The sequence below is a fragment of the Epithele typhae genome (genome assembly GCF_022376455.1).
Source record: "Epithele typhae strain CBS 203.58 chromosome Unknown BXZ73scaffold_43, whole genome shotgun sequence".
Taxonomy (NCBI): domain Eukaryota; kingdom Fungi; phylum Basidiomycota; class Agaricomycetes; order Polyporales; family Epitheliaceae; genus Epithele; species Epithele typhae.
The window spans coordinates 261,052-283,910 of record NW_025954234.1 but is presented as its reverse complement, the minus strand read 5'-3'; the positions used below and the strand labels follow the sequence as shown (position 1 = coordinate 283,910).

At 59.6% G+C, this 22,859-nt stretch overlaps 10 protein-coding genes and 1 non-coding gene across 11 annotated transcripts; 4 read left to right on the top strand and 7 right to left on the bottom strand.

Annotated features, from left to right (window-relative positions):
- Positions 1-13: 13 nt before the first annotated feature.
- Positions 14-2,488, top strand: BXZ73DRAFT_50726 (PhoD-like phosphatase-domain-containing protein; the record flags this gene model as incomplete). The annotated part of the gene is made up of 9 exons (XM_048020492.1): positions 14-91; positions 138-347; positions 399-777; positions 829-1,287; positions 1,343-1,371; positions 1,420-1,683; positions 1,736-2,154; positions 2,212-2,295; positions 2,368-2,488. 9 exons carry the CDS (start codon positions 14-16, stop codon positions 2,486-2,488), a joined length of 2,043 nt encoding a protein of 680 aa, XP_047875539.1.
- Positions 2,489-2,908: 420 nt separating this feature from the next.
- On the bottom strand, positions 2,909-6,901 carry BXZ73DRAFT_50749 (AAA-domain-containing protein; the record flags this gene model as incomplete). Its single annotated transcript, XM_048020497.1, has 11 exons — positions 2,909-3,141; positions 3,219-3,824; positions 3,881-4,116; positions 4,173-4,509; positions 4,560-4,716; positions 4,765-4,965; positions 5,018-5,246; positions 5,298-5,642; positions 5,701-5,780; positions 5,845-6,630; positions 6,689-6,901. The coding sequence occupies 11 exons, from the start codon at positions 6,899-6,901 to the stop codon at positions 2,909-2,911; spliced, it is 3,423 nt and encodes a 1,140-aa protein (XP_047875538.1).
- Positions 6,902-7,170: 269 nt separating this feature from the next.
- BXZ73DRAFT_50675 (Gar1/Naf1 RNA binding region-domain-containing protein) lies at positions 7,171-7,871 on the top strand (the record flags this gene model as incomplete). The annotated part of the gene is made up of 3 exons (XM_048020482.1): positions 7,171-7,240; positions 7,307-7,582; positions 7,681-7,871. Coding segments are annotated over 3 exons (537 nt in total), but the record flags the coding sequence as incomplete, so codon positions are not given.
- A 157-nt stretch (positions 7,872-8,028) lies between these two features.
- BXZ73DRAFT_91389 (uncharacterized protein) lies at positions 8,029-8,879 on the bottom strand (the record flags this gene model as incomplete). Its single annotated transcript, XM_048025956.1, has 5 exons — positions 8,029-8,103; positions 8,156-8,229; positions 8,300-8,510; positions 8,564-8,653; positions 8,706-8,879. 5 exons carry the CDS (start codon positions 8,877-8,879, stop codon positions 8,029-8,031), a joined length of 624 nt encoding a protein of 207 aa, XP_047875536.1.
- Positions 8,880-9,133: 254 nt separating this feature from the next.
- On the bottom strand, positions 9,134-9,826 carry BXZ73DRAFT_103730 (uncharacterized protein; the record flags this gene model as incomplete). The annotated part of the gene is made up of 6 exons (XM_048015674.1): positions 9,134-9,151; positions 9,206-9,270; positions 9,326-9,401; positions 9,449-9,486; positions 9,544-9,591; positions 9,649-9,826. 6 exons carry the CDS (start codon positions 9,824-9,826, stop codon positions 9,134-9,136), a joined length of 423 nt encoding a protein of 140 aa, XP_047875535.1.
- A 394-nt stretch (positions 9,827-10,220) lies between these two features.
- BXZ73DRAFT_50719 (putative beta-glucosidase from glycoside hydrolase family GH3) lies at positions 10,221-13,415 on the top strand (the record flags this gene model as incomplete). Its single annotated transcript, XM_048020489.1, is given in 12 exon segments — positions 10,221-10,376; positions 10,426-10,476; positions 10,529-10,709; positions 10,769-10,919; positions 10,935-11,024; positions 11,072-11,173; positions 11,229-11,713; positions 11,777-12,113; positions 12,168-12,306; positions 12,365-12,583; positions 12,648-12,922; positions 13,001-13,415. The coding sequence occupies 12 exon segments, from the start codon at positions 10,221-10,223 to the stop codon at positions 13,413-13,415; spliced, it is 2,601 nt and encodes an 866-aa protein (XP_047875534.1).
- Positions 13,416-13,585: 170 nt separating this feature from the next.
- On the bottom strand, positions 13,586-16,443 carry BXZ73DRAFT_91386 (uncharacterized protein; the record flags this gene model as incomplete). The annotated part of the gene is made up of 12 exons (XM_048025955.1): positions 13,586-13,609; positions 13,660-13,768; positions 13,819-14,165; positions 14,225-14,440; positions 14,465-14,548; positions 14,605-14,648; positions 14,714-14,923; positions 14,953-15,280; positions 15,336-15,796; positions 15,919-15,988; positions 16,046-16,140; positions 16,257-16,443. 12 exons carry the CDS (start codon positions 16,441-16,443, stop codon positions 13,586-13,588), a joined length of 2,175 nt encoding a protein of 724 aa, XP_047875533.1.
- Positions 16,444-16,573: 130 nt separating this feature from the next.
- Positions 16,574-17,047, top strand: BXZ73DRAFT_103726 (uncharacterized protein; the record flags this gene model as incomplete). The annotated part of the gene is made up of 5 exons (XM_048015673.1): positions 16,574-16,586; positions 16,642-16,652; positions 16,717-16,749; positions 16,805-16,915; positions 16,973-17,047. 5 exons carry the CDS (start codon positions 16,574-16,576, stop codon positions 17,045-17,047), a joined length of 243 nt encoding a protein of 80 aa, XP_047875532.1.
- A 95-nt stretch (positions 17,048-17,142) lies between these two features.
- Positions 17,143-18,251, bottom strand: BXZ73DRAFT_91385 (COQ7 protein; the record flags this gene model as incomplete). The annotated part of the gene is made up of 4 exons (XM_048025954.1): positions 17,143-17,307; positions 17,400-17,603; positions 17,657-17,849; positions 18,124-18,251. 4 exons carry the CDS (start codon positions 18,249-18,251, stop codon positions 17,143-17,145), a joined length of 690 nt encoding a protein of 229 aa, XP_047875531.1.
- A 1,213-nt stretch (positions 18,252-19,464) lies between these two features.
- BXZ73DRAFT_t150 lies at positions 19,465-19,560 on the bottom strand. The gene has a single exon. It is a non-coding gene; the product is annotated as a tRNA-Leu (tRNA).
- A 179-nt stretch (positions 19,561-19,739) lies between these two features.
- Positions 19,740-22,255, bottom strand: BXZ73DRAFT_50727 (WD40 repeat-like protein; the record flags this gene model as incomplete). The annotated part of the gene is made up of 3 exons (XM_048020493.1): positions 19,740-19,880; positions 19,947-21,752; positions 21,932-22,255. The coding sequence occupies 3 exons, from the start codon at positions 22,253-22,255 to the stop codon at positions 19,740-19,742; spliced, it is 2,271 nt and encodes a 756-aa protein (XP_047875530.1).
- Positions 22,256-22,859: the final 604 nt, after the last annotated feature.

The window sequence follows — 22,859 nt, the reverse complement described above, 5'->3', positions numbered from 1 at the left end:
GCGCCCGTCCGCCATGTCGGCCTCTGCCGCCATCGCCAGCTCGGCCGTCTCCACCCTTTACCGCATCGTCGTCTACCTCTTCCTCCAAGTCGTGCGTCCACCTGCCGTCCTCCTCCTCCTATCCTCACCTCCCCCAGGTCCCGAAAGGGGAGGCAAAGTACCTCATACCCGCGCTCTATGCGCTCTATGTCGTGTTCTCCTACTCCGCCGTCCCTGTCTTCTCCCATCTCGTCGCCGTCAAAAAGGAGGTCGTCGCTGGCGAGTCCAAGGAGAAAAATGGCCACCCTGTCACCGATGTCTCGCTCTCAGAGACACCCGTGGTCGTCCCTCTGAGTGAACCCTTTGACGTACGCCCTTCCCTCGTCGCCCGCCCAGTTCTCCTCTCATTTTCTTCCCAGTGGAGTTCTGCTCTCACTACCATCATCTTCTCAGTGCCCTCCCCCATCCGTGCCCTTCGTCTCGCCAACCTCGCCATCAACACTCTCCTCCTTCTCGCCGTCGCCGACTTTGTCGCCGTCCCTTACTTCGACGACGCGTCAGGCGTTGTCTACACCCGTGTCGGTGCCCTGTACCCAGACGCAGCCAAGATTGTCGTCCGCTACCCCGCTCATAACGCGACTGATAATCTCGTTCGTCTTTCATGGCGCCAGGTCAACCCCAAAGCCACTTCCAACGACGCCCCCTGGCGCGATGGTCCCACCACAAACCTCACCTCCGATCTCGACTGGGTCCAAACAGTGCGTTTGTCTGGGCTCTGGCCCAAAACTACCTACGAATGTCCGTAGACCGCCCCTTCCTGGCGCATATATCCACTAACCTTACTTCCAGACCGCTTCCATGACGCCAACAACACCCTTCTGTCCTATCCTCCCGAGCCCATCCGTTTCCGCACCTTCCCGGACCCCAGACTCTCCAGTGGCTCCAACTTCCGTTTCATTGCGTCCTCTTGCATGACCCCGAACTTCCCCTATATGCCTTTCCAAGGGCGCAGGCTCAAAGGTCTCGACCTCCTTGCGGACTACATCTGGCCCCCTGAACCCTCCGCCTCGACAGCGCCCGACTTTGAAACGCCGCCCGACTCTGTTGAGGAGCTGGAGGGGGACCGTCCGCCCCCGCCCGAGCTTCGCTTGACCCCAGCACCTCCCCCTCCCGAGTTCATGATATTCATGGGTGATTTTATCTACGCTGACGTTCCTGTCTATTTCGGGGATGACGCCGAAGCCTACCGTCGTCTCTATCGCCGCAACTACAACAGCCCGAGCTTCCGAAAGGTGTATGAGAGACTTCGTGAGTCCGCTAAGTGTCTACGCAAATGCCGCAAGTGTTGACGTTTGTCTTCCAGCTATCTTTCATACTTACGACGATCATGAGGTGATTCAGTCGACTTCTTTCCGCCCTCTCATCACTAACACCACTCAGATCATCAACAACTATGTTGGCCAAGGCAATGTCTCCCGGGAGCCTTTCCCAAACGCTGCCGACGCCTTCAGCCTATACAACGCTGATGCTAACTATGAGTCACCCGAAGAAGGCCAGTACTACTACGACTTCCGTTACGGCGACGCTGCGTACTTCGTCATGGACACGCGCAAGTATCGCTCCGATATTACGTCGGAGGACCCGAGCGTACACACAATGCTCGGCGATAAACAGCTCGGAGCGTTGTACAATTGGCTCGGCAAGGTGCGTTGGTGTGGTCGATTGACCGTGGCGGCCGATTAAATCCAGCAAACAGGTCAACCAGACCGTTGTCTTCAAGTTTATTGTGACCTCGGTGCCGTTTACGTCCCTCTGGACGCATGACGCGCAAACGGACTCGTGGGCAGCATATCCCACGGAAAAGGCTTCTCTGCTGGCTGCGCTGCACACCGTGCCCAATGTGATTATCCTCTCCGGAGATCGCCACGAGTTTGCTGCGATCGAGTATGAGAGCGGCGACGTCGGCCACAAGGTGCTTGAGATCTCGACGAGCCCTATGAGCATGTTCTACGTGCCATGGATTCGCACGCTGCGCCCTCACAGCGCCGAAGTCGTCAACAAGACGGTTGAAGATGTCATTATTGCTGAAGACGGAACCAAGGATGTGACCCAGTATGTTGTCGAAGTCCCAAGGGAGAAGGTCATAAAGTACATCGGCGAGGGAAACTACAAGTGGTAAGACTCAGCTTTGCGTGTGCTTTGCGTGTGCGGCTGCTGACGTAAAATTGCCAGGGCATCCATTGAGGTCGACACCTCTGACTACCAACACCCCGTCGTGAATGTGGAGATCATGATTGACGGCAAGCCAGCATATAAGTGGGTTACACCTTTTACGGTTTTGTCGTCATCTTGACAAGCACGCCGACTGACGATGACTACCTTACACAGACTTGAAGTGACCGGGAAGCCCGTAAAAATGCAGTCGTCAACCTCCGTCGGGGCGCTCCTCCCCAGCTCCTTCCAGTCGATGCTCGACATGATCGGGCTCAAGCCCGGCAAGTGGTTCTAAACCCTTACCCGTGGACTGCCCCATCCCCCCTATACCTTGCACTCGTAATCCTGCTCGACGCTGTAATGTTTCATTTACTTACTGTCTCGGTCATATGTAGGCACCACATGGATGTACTGGTATTGTCAGTTGTGCGATAGATACTGGACTGCAAGACGTGTGCTTTTCCCAAGGATCTTGTACGCTACGCTTCCTTTGCTCTACACTCCTGCTCTCAGCGAGTTTTATTCTCGTCGCCCGCATGCAATTCGCCCCTTGAAGGCTCAAGAGATCGAACATAGAACAAGAGATGCTACTACTGCCGAAGCTGAAAAGTGAAATATCTACAGGTCATTACACCAGTACGTGTCTACTTGTGAGCGAGCGCATTTAAGGAACATCCATAGACAACCCATATCTCGTAGTTTACAATCTTAAGCCCTACTCCCGGCTCTTTCTTAGCGCCTCGTTTGAGAACCGCTGCTGGATCCGCGCGTAATGGTCCATTTCCGCCTGGCTGACGCTAGGCACCAGCTCCCTCAGCGCAGCGTTGAAATCCTCCTCCGAAACCAAGACGTCCGTCTCCGCCTTGGTCGCCATCTCCCCCAGGTAATACTGCGGCGTGAGCGGGTACGGATGCGGCGACTCCGCCGGCGGGGCCGCGTTCAGCGTCGCTGTCAACGCCCGTCAGCCTACGCCCGGCACAAACGAACGGCAGCGAGAATCGGAGGGAGAGAGGGAAGAGACGCACCGATCGTCGCCTCGAGCTCCTCTGCCTTGCGCGCCATCGCCTTCAGGAGCGCGTCCGCGCAAAGCGCGTAAAAGTCCGCGCCGGTGTAGTGGAACGGGCACCGTTCCGCGACGCGCGCGAGGTCGAGCGCAGGCTCGAGCCGGAACTTGCGCGTGAGCGCCTGGAGGATGTGGAGCTGGGCGTCGTGCGTCGTGCTCACGCCGAGGTAGAGCATCCGGTCGAACCGCCCCGGGCGGAGAAGCGCGGGGTCGAGCAGGTCCGGGCGGTTGGTGGCCCCGATGACGAAGACGTCCGCGCCGCTGCCGCCGCCGGCGAGCCCGTCGAGCTCTGCGAGCAGCTGCGAGACGATGCGGTCCATGACGCCGCCCGAATCGCCGTGGTTGCCACGCTTGGGCGCGACGGAATCGAGCTCGTCGAAGAAGATGACGCAGGGGCGGGCATCGCGCGCGCGCTGGAAGACGCGGCGCACGTTCGCTTCAGACTCGCCGATGTACATGTTGAGGAGCTCGGGGCCTTTGACGGAGAAGAAGTTGAGTGCGCAGGTGGTGGCGACGGCTTTGGCAATCAAAGTCTTGCCCGTGCCGGGGGGACCGTACAAGAGAACGCCTGTAGCGATAGATCGTCAGACCGCGTAAGCGTTGGGAAGCGGGACAAGGCGACACCTGAGCGCTGTTTTAGACCGTCTGCAAAAAGCTCTGGATGCTCAAGGGGCAACTGTATCGTGTCGAGGATATCATTCTTGACGTGCGCAAGACCACCAACATCGTCCCAGGAGACTGAAGGAATCTTGGGGGCACCGATGCTTTCTGAGTAAGATGCACGAGCTTTGCCGAGAGCCGACTCGAAATCTGCCGAAGACAGGGGGATACCGGCCGAAAAGACATCATACGTTGTACTACTCCTGAAAGTGAATCGTGAGTCACTCTAATACATACCCATCCGTAAGGCACTTACGTGTCACTGGTACACCTCTGAATCGCGGCTGCCTTCGCTCGGCCTACCAGGTCCACCAGATCAGCCGCAACAAGGGCAGCAGTCTGAACGGCAAGATCCTTCACCGAGACATCGGGAGCAAGAATCGCGTCGGAAAGAATGGACAAGAGAATTTCACGACGTTCATTTTCCCCAGGTGCTTCAAAAGCAACTTCGTGCTTGAAACAGGACATGACTTTTGGCGGCACCCGGTCAGGATTATCGGTAGCTCCAAAGAGCAGCACGGGGAATCCTGTCAGGGTCCACGAAGGCTGTAGGCCCGCAATACAGTCGCGGAGGGTCTCAGCTACGGCGGGTTCTGAAAACATGTCAGCACGAGCCAGTGTGCGCCAGCGTCAGTGGATTCACCTTTGCCAGGCTCCTGCCCCTGTGTGCTTTGGGCGAAGGCGTCGATATGCCGGAGCAACAGAACGCATGGCGAGCACGACGCAGCTCGCTCAAAGCGAGCTTGCAGCGTTCCTTCCGTTTTGGCGTCGTTCTCACCGATGACGTCGTAACAGTCGACCTATGAAGTACGTGAGAGCACGCGTTAATCTCACATGAAGTCACCTACCTCGAGAAGATGCACGCCGAGCCGATGAGCGACCCAATACGCTACCGTCGCTTTCCCGATGCCACGAGCCCCCTTCAGCAAGATGGACAGTTGCAGGTGGTAATCCACTGCTCGGCGGTTCAACGCGGCAGAAGCGAGAGCCAACAGCTTGCCAAATGGCATGTTCTGGTCGGGTACGGCGTCGGCAGGTGGCGACACTTGCTGCGCTGTAGGAATATGCAATGAGTCGGGGAAACGGACAAGGTCACGCGACCAAGGTACCTGTAAAGTATGCACCCATATCTGGGATTCTCGAGTGTTCGATGCCCGTCTGCACCATGCGTGTAACGGAAGTGTCCACCCAGCATCCGAGTTCGCCCACTGTCGCGCCAAGGTACATGTCGGGAGACGAGCCCTCCCCTAATCGTGAAGGAACGCTGTGCTCGACATTCGTGATGACGAAGTACACAAGTTCGTTGGGGGCGTCCTCCGCTTCACGGGCACTGTGTTGGGGGTAAGCATATATACACCGTAGATACGCTGATGAGACGGACTCGAGGTCAATTTCCTCCACACCTTCGTCCTCAGCCTCATGCTCCGGTCCGGAAGGCTGCTTCAGCAGGTCGTCTGTGTTGATGCCCACGGCGATGACGTCGCCATGCTTGACAAGGCGTGTGGTCCGCTTGAAGTAGTCTTGCAGAGCCCGGAGGAAGAGTGGCTGATATGCGCGGTCCGTTGAGAAGGCCGATGCGACGCGTGCAATCGTAACTGTCTTCGCTACCGGAATGGTAGGCCTGCGCGAGCCGAAGGGACTGGGCCGAACGCAGACCTCCACCGTGCGCTCGGATCCACTAGGAGGGTGGATGTTATACAAAAGCTGTGGGGAGAGGTATGCGCCGCTACAAGGCCGCCTTAAGCGAAAGGGGCTTGTACGTGAGGTGTCGGGCTGCAACTCACGAGCCGCTCACAACATCGTCGTTTGCGTGGACCCGCGCGAGCCTGAAGTTGACGCTGTTGTCATTGGACCTGATGATGGCCTGCACAGGGCCAGTCAGCTCCAGATGGCAGGGACAGTCGACGGGAGCGCGTGAAAGTCCTCACCCAGTCACTCTCTTGCACCCCGATCCGGCTCAGGTCCGAAGTGCGCACATAAACCGCACACTCGTCTTCGACGACGCGGACCGGACGCCGTAGTGGACGCGCGCAGCACGTCCACTCGACCGACGACAAGTGCAAGCTTCCCCCACTCGGAGATGGTGAGGCTGAAGCTGATGCACCGTTCATCGGGTGCCCGTTCAAAGACGGGCTCGACGTCGCGCTCGGGCTGGCGATGGCGAGCGCGCGGAGAGTGGAGCCGGCGAGGAAGTCCTCGCCGATCTCGAAGTCCCCATTGGCAGACTCGGCGCGCTCGGAGCCAGTTTCGGCCTCGAGCTCGTCGACGATCATGTCCGGGATGGAGTCCGCGGACGGAACGGGGCCGTCTAACGCCGCGGAGGGGTGCGCGGAGACGTAGAGCTTCGTTTGGCCGCGCACGGCGATGCCCTGCTGCACGGGGGCGCACAAAGCAAGCGTGTACGCGAGGGTGCCGGGGGCGAAGGAAGACGAGGATGATGAGCCGGAAGAACCGGACGCGGGGTAGGTGTATGTGGTGCCTTCGCGCAGGATCTGGTCGCTGTCGAGGAGCCAGTCTTCCAGCAAAGACGGGTCGGAGGATGCAGCAGCATACGCATCGTTTGAGAGTGCGGTAAAGATGGCTTCGGTCAGAGGGACGGGTTTCACGACCGTGAGTGAGTGGGTGGGTGTTGTGGCTGCAGAGGTAGCAGACTGCCGGGGGAAGAGATGGGGGTAATCGGACTGCCACTGTCGAGGGACAAGCACCCCCGCAGCCTGTGTGCGCATATATTGGCTACGTGTCCGCATATAGAGACGAAAGCCGGAGACTCACATCCTCGTCGCGCACGCCCCAGCAGGTTACGGCCGGCAAGCGGGGTACACCCCCGTCCTTTGCGGCTCTCGCCACCGACAGGGCAGTCTTGGTCTCGTTATCGAGTAGCAGCGCGCGCCAGACGGACACTGGAAGGCGCACGACGTCGGGGTCATCGTGGACGGCGGGGGCGGGAACGAGGACGGCGGGGGGACGGTCGAAGAGGAAGGACATGGCGCGGTCCGCCCGCCTCGGAGGCGCCCGCCCCAACTTTTTCACGACCGCCGCCCGGCAACGTCTCCTCCTTTCCCCGTCCCCGTGTTTGTCGCGCGTCATCCCGGCGTCGCCCAACTTTTAGGCGCAAGATAGGCCTCACATCCACCCCCGTGCGCGACACACCCAGTGAACCATGAGCAGAGGAGGCAGAGGCGGATTTGGTGGACGCGGTGGAGGTATGTTCGCTCTCAGTCTGCGTTCTGTGTGAGGGACGTTCGTAATCGACCGGCGAAGGACGCGGTGGAGGCAGGGGCGGTTTCCAGCAACGGGACATGGGCCCTCCTGACCAGGTTTTTGGTGCGTATCTGCAATCTGAAACTGTCGTCCACCACTCGATCGCTCACCCAACTTGCAAAAATCCAGAGATGGGCTCCTTCGTGCACGCAGTCGAAGACGAGATGTTCTGCCAGTCCCTCATGCCCGACAAGGTCCCCTACTTCAACGCACCCATTTACCTCCAGAACAAGTCCGTCATCGGCCGTGTGGATGAGATCCTTGGACCCATCAACGAAGTCTATTTCACCGTCAAGATGGGCGAGGGCATGGTCGCAAATTCTTTCAAGAAAGGCGACAAGGTCTTCATCGGCGGCGACAAGCTCCTCCCCATCGAGCGCTTTTTGCCCAAGCCCAAAGTCGCCGGTGCGTCCGCAACTTTCGCGGCGAAATGGAGGATCGGTTTTCATTCTCTGCCTTTACCACAGGTGTCAAAAAGCCCCGAGGGGCTGGTGGTCGTGGAGCTTTTGGTGGAAGAGGTCGCGGCGCTCCTGGTGGCTTCCGCGGCAGGGGAGCACCACGCGGAGGAGGACGGGGTGCGCCCCGAGGGGGAGGCTTCGGCAGCTGGGGCGGCGGTGGTGGGCGCGGAGCTCCAAGGGGTCGTGGGTTTGGCGGTGGAGGACGTGGTGGTGGTTTCCGCGGTCGGGGGTCATAAACCCTGCATACGTCGTGCTCACTATGTTGTATCAGTCTCTCGTGCATTTTTATCGTCTCTCTCGCCCTCATACTACCTTCCCTTGCTGTTCAGCCGTGGGTCCGAGTCCGAGATATACGAAAAGTAGTAAGGCTACAATGGGGGCATACCAATAATGTTAAGACTTCAACGCCTTGATCTCCTCCGCAACAGTTCTCACTCGTTGAGAACGCTCCAATTGTACTGGCACGGCCTGTAAACGGTTAATCAGCGACGGGTGTAATGCAAGCTTTGTACCCACACACCTGCTTCAGCTCCTCTGCGAGGGCAAACATCTGCGCTGCAACCTCGTCGATCCGTTCATACGATTCGGCTGAGACTGTAGTGGAGAGGACGACGACTTTAGTGGAATGCCCACTCAAGACGGAACGCAAGAGCTCGACACTCACAATCGTCCGGAATCGATACATCCACATTCGCGACGTCTTCCAGAGCAGCTGCCTCCTCGCCGTCAAGCTCCTTCTGGCTTGCCAGAAGTTCGCGCATCTGCTTTTCGATCTCCTCGGGCTTGGTGCGGCGCTCCCTGGCAATCTGGAGGTCCCAGCGCAAACTCTGGTCAGCAAGCGACCAGATGTGCCTGTCGAAGCCCTCGTCGAACGCCTCGGTTTCTGAAGGCACAAATGTGAGCCCAAGTGTCAGGTGGTGTAGAGGACGCTCTCGCCTTCGTCCTCCTGCAGGTCCTCAAGGTTCTGGCCATTTACTCTGACATTCGGACGAGCCATCTCGAACGTTCTGTCAATAAACTGAATCGCATCTCAGCTAACTTGTACAACGCTTGGGCTTGGCCAGACGGACTCTGTGAACATGCGCGGCGAGGACCTTTCGATCTTTGTCAGAGGGATTACTGCCGAGTTGCTCGTCGAGAGCAGCAAGTGCGGCGAGGGTGTAGTTGCGCTTCATGCGCCGCCAGTCGTCGAGGGTCTCGACAGAGATTCGGGGGAGCTCCTCTCGCTGAGAGTCGCCGGCCATGGTGGAGAGAGACAAGAGCACGCGCCGCCGTGCCGCTCGGGTCGCGTCCCTCAACGCGTCCCGTCACGCGTCGGTCACGGTCGGACGCGTTCACGCACAGTCTCGCATGAGAGTGCGCTCGGACGAGTAGTACACCTAGACTACGATTAAATTTACATACATAAGTACATGGAAAACCTGAGGCCCCAGTGAGAGATACACGAGTACATTGTACAACGACAAGTGTCTGATTCAGAGTCGCATCATCGAACTTACTAGCTTTCCCACTTTGTCTAGAGTGTCGGCACGCATGAGCAACGAAGGGAGGTGACTGAGAGCACACATACGTCAGGATTGGTCTTGAATTCTTCGTACTGAACCCGATTGAAGAAGCTGACCTCCGATTCGTTCTCTGGAAGAAGCTCAGATATGACCGGCAAGGAATGCGAATGGGCACTTGCCTAGACCGAGGTCGCAGAGTATCACGGACTCGTCCTCGAAGATCCACTCGTCGTGATCGAGGTTGATGATCAAGTTCGTGGTCTGGTGGTGTCTAAGCATGAGTGGTTGGTAAGGTGCACGGAACATACCTTGGCACCATGGGCTCTGGTGTAGAGCTTGATCGTATCTGGAAAAGTCGCTCTGACTGAGAGGGTGAGGACGACAGGGTTGGCGTGCGACTAACCAAACGTTGCGTTACGGTACGGTTTCCAGCCGGGTTGAGTCTGGATAGCTATTGTGGGTGATGGTCGGGAAGGAGGTGGTGGGGGGCGGCTGAATGAAGACGTACCTTGCCTGACCATGTCCTTCAGCTGACCGACGGTGGTCGTTTCGAGGTTGGCATGGTGGAGGACGAGACTGCGCTCGGTGCGAAACGCAAATGACTTGATGACCCGGATGGTGAGCGTAGCATCGGTCTTGGGCCGGGTGAGGTTGGTAGGGGTGTCGTCGATGCCGTCCGAGTACATGGCGAGAATGAAGGAGGCGACGGGGAGGGGAGGGAAGTGGAAGATCGATCCGGGCCGGGCGGAAGAAGACTATTAGTAGCGACTTCGTTCCTTAATTTTCGTATCTACCGGTTATTAATAAGGAGCCCTCCAGCCTAAGTATGCGCTCGATGTTTCTTCCGCCAACCCCCATGACCGCGCAAGAGGTCAACAACTGCATTATAGAAACCTACTAATATCCTTACCCGCCTAGCCCGCACCGATGGCCAGACCAGGTGCTCTGCTTGATCAGGCTCTCCAGAGCGCGTTCCCGAGGTTTCTCCGCTCACTCGCACTTAAAAGCTCTCAAGCCCTCGGCCTGCACCGTCATCTTCTCCTCTTCCCTCACATCGCCGCCTGTCGATAGAAAGGGCCTATGTCTCGCGAATTTCTGGACGCGTCCATCCCGGAACTCGTTTCCAAGCTCTCCACCGAAGAGAAGGTCCTCCTCCTCTCTGCTCCCAACTGGTGGAACACCCATGCCATTCCTCGTTTGAACATCCCTGGTATTCGCATGAGTGACGGCCCTAATGTACTCGGAATTTGTATCCCTCTTCGTGCGATCACTGACCTCTGTCCAGGGCGTCCGAGGCTCTTCTCACTTCGTATCCACTCCGGCGCAATGTATTCCGGTAAGTACATCTCTGTTCATCATTTTATCCTCGTTCACTATCGCAACCACAGTGTGCCACATCCATGGCCTCGACGTTTGACATTGATCTCCTTCACGATGTTGGTGTCTTCCTCGCTGACGAAGCCAAAGTCAAGTCCTCTGTCATATTGCTCGCCCCTACCTGCAACATCCAACGCAATCCGCTCGGCGGTCGTGCGTTCGAGTCGTTCTCCGAGGACCCCCATCTCTCAGGTAGCTCCACCGACCGCTCTCATTAGAATCCATGTTGACTAATTTCTCGTTCCTTTCAGGCACAATGGCCGCTGCCTACGTTAACGGTCTCCAGTCGCGCGGTGTCGCCGCGACGATAAAGCACTTCACAGGCAACGATCAAGAACACGAACGAACTGCTGCGGACTCTGTCATGTCTGACCGTGCTCTTCGCGAAATCTACTTATATCCGTGAGCGATTCGAAGAATATCCTACCAACCGTGTTCCTCACGGATATATCACTCAAGCTTCATGCTTGCCCAGAAACTGGCAAAGCCATGGGCATTCATGACCTCGTCAGTATGGATGAGGAAATCTTGATCTTCCACTGACCGCAAACCAGATATGGGAGGGTCAAGGGCGTCCACTGCTCCGAGAGCCCCTATTTGCTCCAGGAGATCCTGCGCAAAGACTGGGGCTTCGACGGCATCGTCATGAGCGACTGGTGAGCCCCGTTCTCTCAGTTCGGCCACACACAACTAATTACCCTCCCCGTGCAGGTTCGGCACCTACTCCGTCGACCTCGCCATCAACGCCGGCCTCGACCTCGAGATGCCTGGCCCCCCGCGCTGGCGTACCCCGCTCCTCGTCAACCACACCCTCTCCTGCCAGAAGCTCACCACCTCCACGCTCGACGCCCGCGCGAGCGCGATGCTCGCCTTCGTCCAGCGCCAGGCCGCGCGCAACCCCGACGTCGTCTTCGGCGACGGCGCGGAGCGCACACGCGACACCCCCGAGGGCCGCGCCTTCTGCCGCCGCCTCGCCGCCTCTGGCCTCGTCCTCCTCCGCAACGAGCGCGCCGTGCTCCCGCTCGCCCCGGCCACCGCGCCCAAGGTCGCGCTCATCGGCCCGAACGTGAAGGACCGCGTGATCTCGGGGGGCGGGTCCGCCGCGCTCAAGGCGAGCTACGTCGTCACCCCCTTCGCGGGCATCACGGAGAACGCGCCGGAGGGGATCGACTTCGCGTACGAGGTCGGCTGCTACTGTGAGCGTCCTGGTGGCTGTGGCCGATGGGGGAAACCGCTCTAAACGTCTGAATGTCACACAGCGTTCAAGTACACCCCTACCTTGGAGGCGTGCCTCACTACGCCGTCTGGGGAGACCGGCTGGATCTGCACTTTCTACAACGCGGACGGAAGCGGAGCCCCCATCGGCGGCCCAGTCAAGGAGTATGTCATCCGGGACACCAAGATCCGCCTGAACGACTTCCTGCCTGAAGGTCTGGGCGAGACATGGATGATCAAACTCGTCGGCAAGCTCACGATGGACAAGACGGCCGAGTATGATCTCGGGCTGACCGTCGCCGGTCGTGCAAAGCTCTACATCGATGGTAAGATGCTCGTTGACAATTGGACGAAGCAGCGTCCGGGAGAGTTCTATTACGGGTAGGATATTTTTCAATGCTCAGACGTCAATTCAACCCTCATCCTGTGCTCTAGCCAAGGCACCATGGAAGAGCTCGGTGCCGTCTCTCTGGAGGCCGGAAAGCCCGTCGACATCATGGTCGAGTACACGAACACCAACCCGCCGGACGGCGAAGAGTCGGACCGTTCGCAGCCCGCTCTCATGCGCGGAGTGGTAATTATCCTCTTCAGCTCACACATATCCCTCAAATTAACGGTCTGCGATGCCACAGCGCATAGGCGGCTGCGAAAAGATCGAGCGCGAGGCCGCCATGGTCGCCGCCGAGAAGGCCGCCGCCGCCGCCGACGTCGCCGTCGTCGTCGTGGGACTCTCCCCCGACTGGGAGAGCGAGGGCTCCGACCGCCCGACGCTCGACATGCCTGGCCCACAGAACGAGCTCATCGCGCGCGTTGCGAAGGCGAACCCGAACACCGTCGTCGTCGTCCAAGCCGTGCGTGTTCTCTTTTCTCCCCGCTCTCCCATCCACTCCAATCCCCCTGACCGCAACACCTCAGGGCTCCGCGGTTGCAATGCCCTGGGTCGGCAGCGTCGCCGGCATCGTCCAGGCCTGGTACTCGGGCAACGAAGTCGGCAACGCCCTCGCCGACGTCCTCTTCGGGACCGTGAACCCGAGCGGCCGCCTCCCGCTCACCTTCCCCGCGCGCATCCAGGACATCCCCTCGTACCCCAACTTCCGCAGCGAGAACGGCGAGATCCACTACCGCGAGGACCTCTTCGTCGGCTACAAGGGCTACCAGTCCAAGGGCGTCGCCCCGCTCTTCCCCTTCGGGTGCGTCTCCTCCTACCCCCTTCCGTCCGACGCGCGACGACCGCAGCGCTGACAACAAACACGGCTCCCCGGGAACAGCCACGGCCTGTCCTACACGACCTTCGCGTTCGCCGACCTCGCGCTCTCCGCCGCGACGCTCCCCGGCGGCGCCGCGGACGCCTTCGTGCTCGATGTCTCCGTCTCCGTCACGAACACGGGCGCGGTCCCCGGCGACGAGGTCGTCCAGGTGTACGTCGCGATGCCCGACTTCGGGCTCACGACGCCGCGGCTGCAGCTGCGCGGGTTCGCCAAAGCGCGCGACGTCGCCCCTGGCCAGAGCCGGACGGTGTCGGTCAAGCTCGACAAGTATGCGGTCTCGTGGTGGGACGTCAAGGGAGACCACTGGAAGGCGGTCCCGGGGACGTACCAGATGCATGTGGGCAAGAGCAGTGCGGACTTGGTGCTGTCGAAGACGTTCGTGCTGAAGAAAGGCTTCACCTGGAAGGGGTTGTAGAACGGCAGGATGAACAGGAAACACGTTGTACACTAGGGGTAGTTTAAGGCCCATGATCCTGATATCATTACTAGCATGACGCATAGGGAGGCATACAAATAGACACAGCAGTGACAAGATTACAGCGACGAGAGCTGGGCGCAATATCGTACAGAGATGGCACATGGGACTCAACTACCATATCGCTCACGCGCCTGGATGTGCATCAGAATCTGAGCACGGCAAGCCAGACGGCAGAACTCACTGAATCCTTCGCCAAATTGACATAGCCAGCGTAATCGTTGGCAAACTTGGTGATATCCTTGGCCTTGCTTGCACCCAGCCCAGCACCCGCAGCATAGATAGCGGTTTGGCTATGACTTATCAGTTTGTGCTGCAAGGACGAGGTCAGGGAAGGGCTCACATTGGATCAACACGACCGTCTCCCTCAGTACCCAAACCTTGGCCCTCCTTCCACCCCATCATCTTCAACAGCTTATTGCCAATGTTCTTCTCGTCCTGGCCAGGGTTAAGAGTGGGGGGAGGAGGAGGCGATGGCGGGGGAGGGCCTTCAGAGTGCTTCAGCTTCGTCACAGAGCGGTCGGCGGGTATCGGCAGCGGGATATCAGGCTGGTTATGCATGACTCGACGCTCGGAGGCACGGTCGCGATACTTCGGCTGCTGAGCTTCTTGCTGCGCCTCCGCCTTGGCTTTCGCGGCGTGAACCTTCTCTCGTGCAATGTCTCGCAGGTTAGCGTCCTTGAAGTTTTTCTAGGGAAGCGGGAACGGTTGGCATTGGATAGACACTTTAGAAGTAGCAAATAGCTTACCTTGTGCAGGTCTGACTCCTTGTTATGCCTCTTAAGCTTATCAAGCGCTTTGAACTGCCGCGCGCAAAGCAAGCACGTCATGGCCGTCGTGTCGGAGAATTCGAACTCAACCTCCACAGGGAGTACGGCTTCCTTGACTGCTACCGCAGGCGCTGGTGCTGGCGTGGCGGCAGGGGGAGCGGACGTTTCTGCCTGTACACGCTGTGAGCGTACGTACTACTGGGAAATACAAGCACTCACTGGTTGAGCCGCAGGTATCTCTTGCGGCACGTCATGGTGCAACACCTCCTGGACATGGTTCCACTTGGTGATGTTATTCACAGTCTGTGCACGCTCATCAGATACAACGACTTGAATATTCAGCAGAATGGACCACACACCTTCTTGCTAGCGATCAAAGGTGCCACTTTCTTCGCGGCTGCAACTACACCAGCCGAATTACCATCAGCCAACCTGCATACGCAATTGTCTCCCAACACTGAGACAAACCCTTCGGATCCTCAGCCGTAGATGTCTCAGCCGTTGCGTCTGCGTCGTCTTCCGCGCCATCGTCCATGGAGAACGCTGAAGACAGAGGTGCCTTCTTGGCTGCTCCGACACCTCCAATTTTTCCCATTGTGAAGCCGCTTTTGAAATTCAAAGTTACAGGCTTGTCGGAGACAGGGAGAGCAGAAGCCTCGACAGGGACCTGCGAGGTATCTAGGAAATCATCAGCACCCGTCGCCGACTTGGTCCGGATATGTGGCTACCTTTCTTTTTCTTCTCTTTCTTTTCCTTCACGACAGGAGCAGGAGTCGAAGTATTCACGGGCTCCTCCACTTTGAACTCCAGGGTGGCAGCGGTGGACGACTCGTCCCAATATCTCACCCACATTCCTTCTGTGCCTCCAAGCGCTACAGACGACGCCATAGTAGCATCGTCGCGTAGAGAGTGATCAGGGACTGGCTGGAAGGAGTACGGGTGCGCAAACGAAGCAGCGACGGGCTTATCGGATATCCTGAAGCCGTTCGGGTGAAGCTGGTGCGACATGGTTGCCGCGAGTACTGCGGACGCCGACTGCAAGCCCCGTAAGCAAACAGGGACGAAGCAGGGATGCATATACCAGGCATACCTCGACGTCCAAGAACTCGACGAATGCGAAGCCCCAACTTGTGGTGGCCACCTTGTCCTTTATGAGAATAATTCTCCGCATTCCCTTGGCACCCTCCTTTCCCAACCCTGAGCTCGTCTTCATGGCTTGCGCGATCGCTTGAGGCCCAGACAGTGGGTCGAGCCCACGGAAGAGCAACACCGCGGCTTGCGTGTTCCCAATGTCGCGCGTACCATCGTTGGTCGGGCCATTAGGTTTCCGGCGTTCACCAGGGGCTGCGCTCTGAGAATAGTCGATCTTGACGCGCCGGCCATTGGGAGGTACACTGCTCCCCGCCTCGAGCGCGCGGTAGAACGCGGTGGTGGCCGTGGCGCCGTGGGACGCAGGTGGCGGGATCTGGATGAAGGGGAAGCACGGGTCGACGAACGCGCGGGCGTGTTCGGTGCTCGTGAACTGAGCGAACCCGAATCCCTTAGAGATACCTGTGTCATTCAAACGGGGGAGTGTGTGCGGCATAGGCACGGGGCGATTCGCGGTGGCGGGGGAGGGGGAAAAGAGACGTCAATGCGTTGCGGACAACTTTGCAAGGAGATGGGGCAAGTGCCTGTGGTTCTGTCTCGGATGATGGTGACCGACTCGATGCTACAGCCGTTGCTGGTGAGATATGCTTGCATCTTTACGCCACGGAGAAGCGTGAGTCGTTGCATGCAGATGTCGACTAGAGAACTCACGTCGGACTCTGTGAAGTCTGTGTCCAGTCCCAAGAAGATGACATGGGGACTGGGATCGCTTGGAACGAGACGTTTTTGTTGTATCCGCCGCCACCCTTCTGGTACTGGCCGCCGTCGTTCCACTGGCCCTGACCACCTTGATCCCAAGACTGGCGGTTGTCGTACGCGTACTCGCCCGCGGCTTGCGCATCGTAACCCTGGAACTATGCACTGAGAGGGAGCCCAGAAGAGCACGCAAAGCTGCAAGGAGCGCGTACGCCGTCGTTGAATTTCCTGCGTTTGTTATCCCCGTAGTAATCGTCTTCGCGCGCGCGGTTGGCTTGGGGGGCGGCCTGCCAGGAGCTATAGTCGGAGTAGTCGGGCTGTTTGCCCTTGTCCCATTCGCGGTTGTATGCCATGTCGCAGCAAGTACGGCTGGAGGAGGGTGGAAGGAGGGAAGGAGGGGAGACGGCCGAGGGGCAGACGCGAGGTGGTGGTCAAAGGCAAGGGACGGGCGCCTTGGCAGCCAACAACCCAGACTCTACCACCATGGCCGGCCACGGTGCGTCCCTCTATCCCCTCTCTGACTATCGCTGACCTCGTCTTTCTTTGTGCAGGATACACGAAGGTAAGTGCACAGCGTAAACGGACACGCAGAATACGTGTTGTCTGACCCGGATGTCGTTCTCCAGACCGACCCCGCTGTCGACCGATGGAATGTCATGGTGCGCGCACTCTTTTCTTCTGCGTACGACGACCCGTCTCAAAGCGCAAGCGCAGCGGGAGGCGGTCTACCAGAACTTCCGCTGGAACAAGCGGACAGCACGCCAGGCCATCTTCGGCATGGTCCTCTTCCCCGCTGCCGTCTACGCTCTTGCATACAACCAACACGTGCGTTTTATCCATGCTTTCTCTCTCGGCCTGTCCTGAAGGGCCTCTGCGGAGCAGAACAAGTGGGATTGGGCAGGGAAGCGGAAAGGGGAGTCGCTACTTCGCGCCGCGCCCGCACAGGAGTCGGATTAAGAGGGTGGGAGCATTACGGCCGATGTGTGGCCTCAACTACTACGGTACAGTGTACGCCGTCACTTATCCAACTCGATTTGAGCTCGCGAGGCTGCCTAGAACCTCTTGCATAACTCGATCGCCACCTTGCATCCCGCTCCGACGATGGTACTCAGCAACGCGTGTGCCGGTGCCTTTTGCGCGTCATTCTGGACGGCAATGTCCAGATGCTCAAGCTCGTCATCGCGGAACTCTTTGATGATCTCCTCAACAATGAGACACTGGGGTGGTCATCCGGTAGTTGCTCCAACTCCTTCAGTTGACTGGTGGGAGGACATGAGGGACGGTTCGGAGGAGACCGGGACGGATGGACGGACTCATTGTAATGCTCTCCAATGACGGTCTCGACGGCCTCGGTGCAGGCCATGGCGGCCTCCTTACCCATGAGTGCGGTGGCAGCACCGAGACCGTAGCCACCTATCCGCGCGAGCTCCCAGAGGAGGGTTGGACGGACGTGGTGCTGGTGCTGGAGCTTGTTCATGACGGCGAGGTGCTTCTTTTCTTGGTCCCACATGTCCTGCAAGGCATGGTCAAGATGTCTATAGGAATAAAGGGCACCACGGCGCTTGCTTGTATGAGGGGGCCAGTAGTTGGATCCCGGCCGAGAACAGCGTACTGGCCCTTGTAGATCCAGTTGGCGGCGAGTTCACCAGCTTGGTCTACGCGGAGGGCGCTCTCCATCTCGTGCCTGAGGTGTGCGGGAAGGGCATTGGGGGTAGTCGTGACAGAAGGCTCTTCGCTTCGCGCAGGGTCGAGGTAGATGCTTGATGCAGCGGGGTGCAGGTGACAGTTGCGAGAGTGCGGCGGAAGAGGTGCGAGGGAGGGCGGACGAAAGGGGCGCGGGCGAAAGAAAGCATGAGGGAAACGGACGCGGAGGACCAGCGCACAGTCAGCTCCTGCGCGTCCCCAGATTCCACGACAAAAGCAAGAAACGGCGGGCGAACGAGCGGTGGGCAAACTGACGAACTGGCGGTGGGTGCGAAAGGAGGACTCCATGGGCCGCTGACTAAGCACATACCCGATGCGTGCCACTCTACTGTGCAGTCGCTCGTTCCCCCAGCGTCGATACCACTCCTCTCAGAGGACTCTCCTTCTCTCGATTGTTGCTGATCCAGTCATGTCGTAAGTATTTCCGCTGGCTATCACCGAATCGACCTGGAGACATGAATGGACAACGCTCCCCGGCAGCACCTTCTCCCCCTCCAGTGCCGTCGACCCTTCCAAGGAGCGCGATTGGGCTGCCCAGCTCGGTGCGTCGCTATCGCTGTCATTCTCCCTCCTTCACCCATATTCTCTCTTCAGGCATGCTCGATTGGGACGACACGAAGATCGTGTTCACAAAGCGCTCTCTCATCGAATTCCTGAAGTATGTGCGCCTAGCCTGCACCTCAACGAGCCCCGATGCACCCGCTAAGAACCCGGCCCCGGCCACATCCAGACACGTCGACGTGACCGTCGACCCCAGCTTCAAGAACATCCAGAAGCTCCCCCGTGCGCCCCCACCCCCCACTTCTCCCCACCGCGCCTCTTACCGCACCTCCTCCCCCTCGCTTGCACAGGCTACGCGGAATTCGGCAAACTTGCGTCGGGCGGGCTCCCCGCATCTGCCTCTGCCGCCTCGGACGCGTCTTCCGCCCCCGCCGCCCCCGACACACCCGCCTCGGAGGACGCCGCGGATTTCAAGCCCACCCGCCGCGTGCGCGACCCGCCCGGTGGTGTCCAGAGCATCGTCTTCGGCGGGTACGACCAGGACGACGCACTCTCGCGCGCGCCGCCCAAGGTGCGCCGCCCCACCGCGCGTGTCGCCCGGATGCGCGCTGACCCCTTGCTGCTGCTGCTTCCGACCCCCCGTCCTGCAGTCCTCGCAGACCGTCTCCCCAGTGGCAGCAGCGTCTGCCCCGGCGGCCGCTCACGCCAAGTACGGCCGTCTGCGTGCTGCGCGACTGCGTGCGCCTTCACTAACTGCCGCTCTCGCAGAAAGGACAGCGTGGCGGATCTGCTCGGCGATGCCCCGGTCGAGCCTGCGAGTTTCAAGCCCACCCGCAGGTACGTCGCACCGCATCGGGTTTGCCCATGTCTGAGAAACATCTGACAAATATCTGCAGAGTACGTGAGATGCCGGGAGGCAAGGACAGCATCTCGGAGGTCAGCATCTGTCATCTTGCTCCCTTTCTGAAGCTCACTAACGTGCCCGTTGTGAACAGCTTTGGTCATGAACGAGGGAGGCGCGCGAATGGAGATGATTGGCTAATAGCTTATACACGGTCGTGCTTTCTAGCAAAAAAATTGGAACTCGTGTACCATGGCTCGCTGCTGCGCTGGTTTGACCGAACATGGTGACACTCGCGAAACTCAAAAAAATGAGTCAGTGATGTCTCTGGTGGCGGCGAGGTTCGAACTCGCGCGGGATTTCTCCCATCGGGAATCAAGAAATACTTAAATCCGACGCCTTAGACCAACTCGGCCACGCCACCTTTCTCGGTTGCGGTGCTAGTGACAGTCACCATGTGTTTGCTTCTTATGTCGTCTGGTTCTCAAGCAGCACTATTAACTTTCGCCGTACAAAATATAGGAGAAAGTCGCACACAGCTATAGACATCCAGAACTAAGGGGGTAAATTACAATAACGGTATAATGTACAAAAACACGACGCTCATCCGCTGAAGGTCCACACCCGCACATCCCCATCGTCGCTGCCCGACACGATCTTGTCCTCCCCGAGCGCGAGGCACGTCACCGCGCCCCGATGGCCCACAAGCGTCGCCGTGCAGCTGCCCTCCTCCCGCGACCACACCTGCAAGACGCAAAGCCCGTCAGTCAGCCTTGCCTGCGCACTAGCTCACCAAAGGGCGCAACGAACCTTGATCGTCCGGTCGTGGCTGCCGCTCACGAGCCGGAGCTTGTCGCTCGCGACCGCCCACACGCCTTCGATGTGCCCAAAGAGCGTCCGGGCGACCGCGCCGGCGTCGATGTCCCACACCTTGATCGTGTTGTCCAAACTGCCCGAGATGAGCACCGGCCGCTGCCGGGTCGTCCCCGCCCCATCCGCCGTCGTCCGGCGCGAGAGCGCGGGGGGGACGACCCCCTCCCCTCCGAGCCCTGGCGCGGGCGAGGCGAGGCGAGCCGCCGACAGCGTGGACGCGAGCGCGCTCCTGGGCGTGGGCACCTCGGGGGGCTCGGCGGAGCCCTCGCGCTCGGCGCCGTCCGCGGCGGGCTCGTCGACGAGGAGGAGCTTGAGGGACTGCACTTGCCCGACGTGGCCCTTGAACACGCGCACGCACGTCCGCGCGCAGAGGTCCCAGAGACGGATCGTGCCGTCGTCCGAGCCGGAGAACAGCATCTTCCCCGGGTCGATCTGTGGGGCCTTGGTCTGCGCCGTGCTGCAGAGGCGCAACGGGTCCGAGGCACTCGAGGTGGGGGCGGGCTTCGGGTCGCAGGCGGAGCGCGCGTTCGGGTCCCAGAGCTGGACCGAGTTCACCCAGTCGCAGTGGCCGCGGAGCGTGAAGCACTCGCCGGTGCGGAAGTTCCAGACCTTGACGGTGGTGTCGACCGAACCCGACGCAAGAACGTTCGGGTCGAAGCAGAGGGAGACGACACCCTCGGAGTGGCCCTCGAGGACCTTGAGGCACTGTCCCGTGCGCCAGTTCCACACGCGCATGGTGTTGTCCATGCTGCCCGTAATGAGCTTCGCCTCGTCGAACTGCAAACATCGGATGGCGCGAGAGTGTCCCGATAGACAGTGGACCTCGGTGCCTGTCTCGAGATTCCAAACGCGAGCAGTGGTGTCGTAAGAGCCGGTGATCAGTACCGGGAACGTTGGGTGGGTGAGAGTCTCCGAGAACTGAAGGCACATAACACCATCCGTATGACCCTTGAGTGTGCGCACTGTACATCGCCCGCGCCGCCAATTACGTTCGATAGTGAGACGCTCGCAGTAGACATCTTTCCAGGGACGGGTCAGCGGGCTCACGAGCCGAGGCTCGGATGTTGCGGGCGGCGCCAGAAGAGGGTTCGTTGATATCGCTTGTGGAGGTTCCGAGAGAGCGAGAGCCGGAGAACGGGGAGACGCCGATGGTGTGGCGAGGTGGGAGTCATCTTCGTGGTCGTGGTCGTCTGTTCGTATCCGCTTGGCGGTGGAACTGCCCGGATGTTCGTCGGGTTCGTCGTCGAGGCGCCGCTTCAGCTGCTGGGAATACGAGGCGACAGCGTCCGGCGGAGGATGTGAATGGGGGATTGCTGGTGATGGACAGGGAGAAGCGGATGCGGGGGGAGTGGGGAGACGGAGTCCGCGACGCTTCTCGAGGATAGGGAGACCCCAGCCGCACTTGGCACACTTCTGACCGATGTGCTGCTCGCATATGCTCCTCCAGAGGATGTCGTCGTCGGCAAGACCCTTCCAGAGTCTGCTCACCTGTGCTGCGCGGCACAAGGAGGTCGCATCGAGGTGACCGAGGACCTTGAGGGAGACTTCGTGGGGAAGGATGACGAAGGGGTCTATGCGAATGAGGTGGGCGAGTTGCTCTGTTAGGAGGGAGAGCTGAGAGAAGCAGCACATGGTGAGGAGGCCGCTGAGGATGAGGGCGCGACGGGGATGGGGAGAGGACGAGAAGTTGGACCAAATGACGGAGACGGCCTCTCGCTCGGCGACGGGGAGAGCATCGAGGGCCTGAAATCAGAGGTTAACACACATTACGGGACAATTAAAACATAGGGACCGCGGATATAGGGCGAAGAGCATCCGCGAGCAGTGTGGGGAAAGAAGTGAAGAGTGAATGGAGTTTGGGAAGTCAAGAAGGAGGGTAAATGTGGTGGAGACTGGAGGCACAACGAGTGGGGAAGACGGACCTGTTGGAGCTTAAGATTTGTGCCTTCGTCTGCCATCCGCTGGTGGCGGACGCAGAGCTTGCGAGCAGCGGTCTCCGAGCGGGTCTGGGCGTCGCCGACAGACACCGGGTTGGGCTTGTATGATGCATCGGTGGATGAGCTGGGAAGAGGAGCATGAGGGCCATGGGGAGAGATGACCGGGGGGTCGAAGGATATGACGGGAGGCGGAGAGGGGGGCGAGGACTGGACGAGGGGCAGGGTGGGTGTGTGCGGAGCGAGCCGTGCCGGGGGGAGGGTGTCGCAGAGGGAGGCGGCCTTGGTGGCCGACAACGAGGGTGCAGCCATGGGCCTGTGCACGACCGTGGCCGAGAGGAGAGAACAGCAGGCGGGGGCAGCAAGGGTGGAGAGAGAGAGACGGCGGTAGCGGCGGAGGGGCCGGGCTGAAGAAGCAGCGGACGGTTGGGAGCTGATGGGAGAGGCGCCGGGGGGTCGCGTGAGTTGCTCGCGACATCGCGCAAGGCTGCCCGCACCGTGCTCAGCCTGCCTTCGACCGAGGTTGCACATCGCGACATCGCGCCCACGGCTCTCGCGAGTCCTGCGCGGCCATCTCCGCCCTCCGCCGCCCTCGACTCTCCCACTGCATGTCAATACGTGCGCTCTTCTGCCGCAGGACGAGCACGACATCTGTGTGCCCGATTGCTCTCCGTGCGACCCACATCACCCGTCTTCCGCTGTGCAACCATATGGCCTCATGCACGCAGTTGGCCTCAGGCGTGACGCGCTAGCGACATCTCCAAACGTATGGCTTTCGTCGTTCGTTCACCCTTCGGTGGAGATCGCCGCGCTTCGAAGATGTCCATCCACAAGTGGGGCAATTGAGCAACGAGGATTAGCACCAGCCGTGGCGCAATCTTCTTCCCTCGTTTCATCCCACACCTCCGTAAGGCCG